The 8,205-nt window shown below is 36.2% G+C and overlaps 1 protein-coding gene across 1 annotated transcript; it reads right to left on the bottom strand.

The window, feature by feature from the left end:
* Positions 1–220: 220 nt before the first annotated feature.
* On the bottom strand, positions 221–6,286 carry LOC119069361 (facilitated trehalose transporter Tret1-like). The gene is made up of 4 exons (XM_037173434.1): positions 6,074–6,286; positions 5,783–5,958; positions 1,011–1,364; positions 221–933 (listed from the first exon to the last, which is right to left on the bottom strand). Exons 1-4 carry the CDS (start codon positions 6,103–6,105, stop codon positions 395–397), a joined length of 1,101 nt encoding a protein of 366 aa, XP_037029329.1. The 5' UTR covers positions 6,106–6,286; the 3' UTR covers positions 221–394.
* Between the last annotated feature and the right edge of the window lie 1,919 nt (positions 6,287–8,205).

Raw genomic sequence — 8,205 nt, 5'->3', positions numbered from 1 at the left:
ACGGGGCTAAGTCGCAGCAAACGCTCCGACTGTTCTGATGCCTTGTTTTTTATAAATTTACCACGGCAGCTTCAGCTGAAGCAGTACTGCATTCAAAAAAAAGAGAAGACAAACAAACACCAGGCTGTCTTAAAATGTTTTATTTTGTTTACCTAATTAGTACACATTCTACTTATCGTATCCGATTCGACGATTTTTTTTCTTCTCTTCTTATGATGAACTTAGAAAGCCTAAATATAATTAAATTAAAATGATTATAATTAAATACTACAAAACACTCTGGATTAAAGTTCGAACGTGATAAATTGCAAACGACAAACTATTTTGTACCGAAAATGTTTCTCAGAATTGAATTCAGTCTTTTTTGTGTGTAATCGTCTGGTGTGCAAAACGTTCAAACATCACCCTCACTGCTTTCACCCGCATACACCAACTTTTTCTCTTCCGGTAACTTTTTATGTTCTGGCACAATAACAGCAGAAAATATTGTTAAAAATAAGCACATCAAAGACATATACCAGAACAGCCAACCGACACCAATTACATCAATTAAGCGTGGCAACGCTCTCGTTATCGCAAATATAACGATCCAACTAACAGCAACAAGTAAATTCCTGATATTAAAGAAATGTTCAACAGGTATCGTTTCTTGTACATATTGCCATGTAAAGCTGTGCGGTCCGATGGCAAAGCAAAAATAGAAAAGTCCCAATAGTGCCAGCGGTGCCACTTTGTAATCGTCGATTTTGCCCAATGTTCCCAGCAAATGACAATAAATGCCTAATGCTCCCAGACTCATAGCCATGCAGGTGCTCGACCATACTAATACTGTTTTCGTTTTGCCAAGATAGCTGCAAATGTTCGGAAAGGCAATGCCGGCGGTAAATATTGCACAACATAAAATCGCCGTCATTTCCGGAGTGAATTCGCCATCTGTGAAAATTTAAAATGAAAAGTTTGATGTGATAACATGTTCTGGTGGCTGGGTTGGAGAAAATTCATGGTCGTACGTGTTAAGTTCAGTATTTTGTGCATATAGAATAGGGCCGATATTGCACCGATAAGTTGTTCGAATATTACCAAACCGAATAATGTGACCACCTGTTTCAGTTGTAGCGTACCATCGAACAGTATCTTAACCGGATTTGTATCGATAATCTGCTCACGTTGACTCCATATACGTAGAGTTTCTTCAATATCGGCATCGACATTCTTGAATTTAGCGACAATTTCTCGGGCTGAATTTGTTTCCCTTTTGAAACACAAAAATCTGGGTGACTCTGGCAAAAAACCAAAACTGATCATAAATATTAACGACACGGTTGTTGCCACAATATTTGGAATATATGAGTTTTCAGTGTACTCTGCAAAAATGGAGAGAAAGGCAAAAGATGAGAAATGTTGAATAATGTACCATTACAGTTTTTTTTTTGGGGGGGGTGATATTTTTGTAAGCGTTACCCAGAGCGTTTCACCCCATACCCGAAAGTGATATATTAAAAAAAAGGAGCAATTTCAAACAAAATCATAAATCATCTTTTAAAGAAAGATTCCTTTATACGATGCAGTCCAAGCACATACGCTGCTTGAATGGTGAAGGGAAAATTATATTCTTTTTCCCCTGTCAAATTTATGTTAGTTGAATTCACTTGAGTCATAAACTTTAACGGAAAATAGTTTTTCATTCGAATTTGAATTATATTCTTCGTTGGCAAATAAAACGCCCGAACAAAAAGTTATTAAATGCTTGTGATAAAAGTTCTTACAACCAATTGACTCATGTTATTATATAATAATGTTGGCGGCGCCTCTGTGCGATACATATATAGCAATGTTTCAATCAAATGAACACAGTTTTTGTTTTGTTCGTTCTCTCGTTTTTCGAAAAAGATTAAGTTTTTCACTTGTTTACTCAATTTTATCAGGTTGGAAGTTTTTTTTTTTCTTCCTTTCTTTTCTGTGAAAAAGTTTGGCATTGATATGAAATGTGAAGCACAGAAGAAGAAAAAAGAAGAAGTTTTTGTTCAATGCAATACATGCCAATTATGGACGATTCTATTTTATTTGCTCGTTGAACGGGAATACATTTCAATAAATCAAATTATTAAGCTATCGTGCATTGTCATTAAAAATATTATGGAGCTGATAAAGCGCAATGCAGGAGGTCAATCGTTAAAATAACGAGTAGAGCTTGGGAACATAACTTTTGCGGTGATGAAATCTTATTTAGAAATCGTTTGACTGAATGGCTCTGGAAAACCTTGTAACATGTTTCTGATTCACAAGAAAAATGTTTGATTTAAAACGATTTCTGGTTTCAACACACGCAGGCAGTCGATGAATTTATTAGGAAAATCCTGTCACCTTTGAATGGAAAATGCCAGAAATTTTCAGGTAGACTAATCTCTGACATATTGTCTAAGATTTTCCCAATTATTCTAAGACTTTATTTTCTTAAAAATTATGCTCGAGATTCCCATGATTCTCTGAATCAATCGGCGATTTAATAGGTGATTTCGTGACAGCTTTCTACCATGCAACTGACAGTTAGTGTTTCAAAAATCCGAGAAAACGGCGTGAACCGATTTTCGTGATTCTTTTTTTGTAAGTAATAGATGGGTGTCTGAGAGATAGTATACAAAGGAGTCCAATACCGAGGGGTGACTCACTTCTGGATTAAATGGTATTAAATGGATTTAATGGATTAAATAGAAATACGTCACCTCTCGCGCTAACGTCGCAGGGCAAAGTTATTTTTTTTTAAATACGACAACTATCCCCGTTTGTTAGACCGTCCATGAATATTATTGTGTTTATTATTATCAATAGGCAGTGGCTTTCAAGCATCTTGCTGCTCTTCGACTTCGGATTTTTATGGCCGTTCAAAACCAGTTGTGGTTACAAATATTATCAAATTTTATGTCATTTGAAAGCCATATCTGTCACTGCAACTGGAGCAGAAAAGCAGAAATTTCGGTTGCTAGGCCATTGACTTTTAACGGTCAGTAGGGAGGCGACGGTCTATCAAATGGCAATGGTTTTCGTATTTTCGTTTCGGGTGTCAGCTCATTTAATGAGAGAAAAATTTGAATCAGGGAAAATGACGGCAACTCACTGTTATCATTTCTCTGATTTGAACAGACAAACACCTATTCCCCCATGGACAAACATTGCAAATTGAACTATAGCTCCCGAGAAGTGGTAACTTTCGACGACCATATTTTTAGCCCCGTACGAAGTACTGGGGGCTTATAAGATTAATATGCCGTTTGTAACATGTTGAATTGGAAGCAGACGGTAAGGGCAAAGCATTTGTCTATGTTCATAGATAACGAATCCGCAATAAAAAAAATGTCCGTCTGTCCGTCTGTCCGTGACCCCTCTAGCTTGAGTAAATCACAACCTTTTTTCGAAAATTCTTTTTTTCCCCGATTGGTATCGACAAAAGTAAGGTCAAGTTCGAAAATGGATATGGTAGGGTCGGCCCTTCCAGAGCTAGGGCCCTATAGGTGTTTTTCAGTCTTTCGACGATATCTACCGAAATACGCACGCAATAGCTGCTTGTGATATATCAAATGAAAGGTATTGACGAGTAGAACAAAGTTGCTGAACATTGTTTTTGGGTAAGATGCAACGCGGGCTTGTTGGGAGGGCCCAAAGGTAATTGAATACCGAAAAGAACGTGGCGAAAAAAGTTTCAAATTTGCTCTCTTGGACTAAGGCCGCTACTCGGCCCTAAGTGTTTTTTGCACATAAATCGAGTAAATCTCATCCGATTTTTCTAGTTTTTGTTTCATTTGAGAGATAATTGAATGCCGAATAGAATGATGGCGAAAAAAGTTTCAAATTTGCTCTCTTGGACTAAGGCGGCTACTCGGCCCTAAGTGTTTTTTGCAAATAAATCGAGTAAATCTCATCCGATTTTTCTAGTTTTTGTTTCATTTGAGAGATAATTGAATGCCAATTAGAATGGTGGAAAAAAAGTTTCAAATTTGGGCCGTTGGACTAAGGCCGCCACTCGGCCCTAAATGTTTTTTGCACATAAATCGACTAAATCTCATCCGATTTTTCTAGTTTTTGTTTCATTTGAGAGATAATTGAATGCCGAATAGAATGATGGCGAAAAAAGTTTCAAATTTGCTCTCTTGGACTAAGGCCGCTACTCGGCCCTAAGTGTTTTTTGCAAATAAATCGAGTAAATCTCATCCGATTTTTCTAGTTTTTGTTTCATTTGAGAGATAATTGAATGCCAATTAGAATGGTGGAAAAAAAGTTTCAAATTTGGGCCGTTGGACTAAGGCCGCCACTCGGCCCTAAATGTTTTTTGCACATAAATCGACTAAATCTCATCCGATTTTTCTAGTTTTTGTTTCATTTGAGAGATAATTGAATGCCGAATAGAATGATGGCGAAAAAAGTTTCAAATTTGCTCTCTTGGACTAAGGCCGCTACTCGGCCCTAAGTGTTTTTTGCAAATAAATCGAGTAAATCTCATCCGATTTTTCTAGTTTTTGTTTCATTTGAGAGATAATTGAATGCCAATTAGAATGGTGGAAAAAAAGTTTCAAATTTGGGCCCTTGGACTAAGGCCGCTACTCGGCCCTAAGTGTTTTTTGCACATAAATCGAGTAAATCTCAACCGATTTTGCTAGTTTTTGTTTCATTTGAGAGGTAATTGAATACCCAATGGAAAGTTGGCAAAAAATTTTGGATTTCTAAAATAATGTCGTAAATTGTTGGTTTTATTTGAGAGGTACTTTGTACGGGCTTTCGTAATTGCGCTATGCGCAATTTAAAAAATAAACACTTTCAGTAAATTTGAGCATGCCCAACTTGACTTGCATTTTGGTAACAGACGCATTAGAGGGTTGTAGACGTATTTAGGGGTCCGGGCGTATTACGGCTACGTTCGTATTATGGTTACGGACGAAATAGGATTACAGGTCGTACGGGGCTAAGTCGCAGCAAACGCTCCGACTGTTCTGATGCCTTGTTTTAATGAAATTCTAGTGGAAATTCGACAGGGATTCTGAAGTATAGGAATTTGCAATGATCTTCCTAGAGATTTGAACAAGTCATTTTAACAAAGAAAGAAAAAGACCATGCAAAATACCTGGTCCTTCAATGGTAATTATGTATATTCATGACAGATAGAAATCCCACTGTTTTGGTAAAGTAGCTACAGCTATCTATTATACACACGAAAACGCATCCCTTCATTTTTCTCTCGAGTATTATAATTTAACATGCTAAGATCCACCAAAATTCATCAAATTTATTGAAATAAACGATTGACGACCTGCACACACGCAAGTGTATATTTTCTGCGCAGCACATTTCAAGTGGCTGAACTAAATTTCCATTCCATTGGATCTATGTATTGCCACTTGCACACGCATCGTTTGACTTTAATTTTGCACCATCCGCACAATATTGCATTTTCAATTTAAAATTATTTTTTTCTGTCTTTCTGTCAGTGAATGATTTTGTCGATTGCTGCTAATAACGTTGATGGCATTTAATTTCGAAATTGATTGAATTAATGAAATAAAAATCTGAAATTTATGTTATTTCAATTATTATGCTCTCGCACTGTCGATTATGTGAGTGAATAATTCAATGGAGAAAATAATTCGATTTCTGTAAATTCAAAATTCATTCACAAAAATTGTAAAACTTGCGCGGAATAAATCAGAAAAAAAAATATTTCTCGTGTTACACTGTGTTGAATTTTCATTATTTAACGCCCCAATAAGTTTCTTCGTTTTTTTTTTATTGTTACCTGAAATAAATACGATTAGCACTCCGAAAGCAAATTGTGCTTGCAGCAAAAAATCCATTCTTTTCCGTTGTGCATCCGATACAATATCGTAAATATAAATCGGAATTAAGCATCGTATTGCACCATTTGCTAATCCACAAACGAAACGGGCGATAAATAGTCCCCAACAGTTGAAACTATTTTTATTTTATTTTGAAAAAAATGCATAAAACATTAGAAGAGCGTTTTTGGTGCATAAAAGACTGGAATTTGAATAAAAAACCAAACAAACGAAATTTCTTTCATGCTTACCCAATCATAAGGTAAATGGATGATATTGCCATTAAACTGCAACTCAGCAGAATGCATTTTTTCGTACCAACTTTATGCCACAGACGGTTGACCGTAAATGCACCAACCGCAATGCCCAACGCCAATGCTGAGCATATCCATGCCGTCCATTCTGTTTGTTTTGTGGTAAACTATAAAGTTAAAAGTGAGATATAAAACCAAGAAAATTCAATTTTAAATTTTGCTCCAGCATTATGTTCTCTATGTAAATAAAAATTGCTGTAGTGTGTCGGTGTTCAGTTTGAGACTGAGACTGGCGTAAAATATGCAAATGAAGCAGGGTCTATTTCGGAGACAATAATAAATTCTCTACAATTGCAAAACCTTTCCTAATTTTATTTAAAAAAAACATACCAACACCACCCGTACGAAACACCAATTCGTATCAAAAGCCTTTTATGTGAAACTCATCATCTCTCTCACTTCATTCTCTTTTCTGCTGAAAAGCCGTGAGCCCTAAAATCACTTGCATTACCCATTCTTTGCCTTGTTATCAGGCATATAGAAATTGTCAGAAGCAATGTCGACAGCCCCGTACGAAGTCAAATTTGATAAATTCCTATATGATATGATAATTCCTATAAATGATGACTTTACAGATAAATATGCTTTTATATAGCTGAAAATTACTATATATGCCTGTATATAGCTAAATATAGCTGTATATAGTTATATATAGATGTCCACATATGGGATGTCTCAATCCCCACACACATAACCAATTACTTCTCTGTTACCAGAAACTCTTTTAGCACCATTTTCCAAAAGATATTTCAATTTTACTAAAATCCAATATGGCCGTTGGCAGCCATTTTGTTAGGAAACCGGAAATAGTACTGACGCCTTACATTCGTTAATACCTTTCAAAAAAAAATCACGAAATTCGCGTCAAAATTTACTATCACGATATAGAGTGGTGGGGGTCATGGCCACCATATAAATGTTTGGACTGTAAATCTATTTGGGCATGGGCTCGTCGTAACCATAATACGAACGTAGCCGTATACGCCCGGCCCCTAAATACGTCTACAACCCTCTAATGCGTCTGTTACCAAAATGCAAGTCAAGTTGGGCATGCTCAAATTTACTGAAAGTGTTTATTTTTTAAATTGCGCATAGCGCAATTACGAAAGCCCGTACAAAGTACCTCTCAAATAAAACCAACAATTTACGACATTATTTAGAAATCCAAATTTTTGCCAACTTTCCATTGTATTCAATTACCTCTCAAATGAAACAAAAACTAGCAAAATCGGTTGAGATTTACTCGATTTATGTGAAAAAACACTTAAGGCCGAGTAGCGCCTTAGTCAAGGCCCAAATTTGAAACTTTTTTTCCACCATTCTAATTGGCATTCAATTATCTCTCAAATGAAACAAAACTAGAAAAATCGGATGAGATTTACTCGATTTATTTGCAAAAAACACTTAGGCGAGTAGCGGCCTTAGTCCAAGAGAGCAAATTTGAAACTTTTTTCGCCATCATTTCTATTCGGCATTCAATTATCTCTCAAATGAAACAAAAACTAGAAAAATCGGATGAGATTTAGTCGATTTATGTGCAAAAAACATTTAGGGCCGAGTGGCGGCCTTAGTCCAAACGGCCCAAATTTGAAACTTTTTTCCACCATTCTAATTGGCATTCAATTATCTCTCAAATGAACAAAAACTAGAAAATCGGATGAGATTTACTCGATTTATTTGCAAAAAACACTTAGGGCCGGACGCTTAGTCGGCCTTAAAATCCAAGACGTCAAATTTGAGGAACATTTTTCTAGCGCAGTCATCCTATTCGGCAATTCATTTATCTCTCAATGGAGAACAATCTATAAACAAACACTTGTAGAAAAAGTGAATGATACGCATCTAAATCACTGTGATGCTCCGTAAGTGCAGATTTATGTGCAAAAACATTTTAGGGCGAGTGGCGCCTTAGTCCAGGAAACGCTTCCATATTATGTAGAACACTTTTTCCGTGTTCGTACTCGATACATCAATTTCTTACATATTCGGCCAATAAGTGCATTATTTATCAATACATCGAAAATAATACCAAAGACACTATAGAAAATTACGCGGTGTATTGTGAGCAA

Source organism: Bradysia coprophila (genome assembly GCF_014529535.1).
Source record: "Bradysia coprophila strain Holo2 chromosome X unlocalized genomic scaffold, BU_Bcop_v1 contig_26, whole genome shotgun sequence".
NCBI classification, from domain to species: Eukaryota; Metazoa; Arthropoda; class Insecta; order Diptera; family Sciaridae; genus Bradysia; species Bradysia coprophila.
The sequence above is the reverse complement of the archived record's forward strand: the minus strand, read 5'-3'. Positions and strand labels throughout refer to the sequence as shown.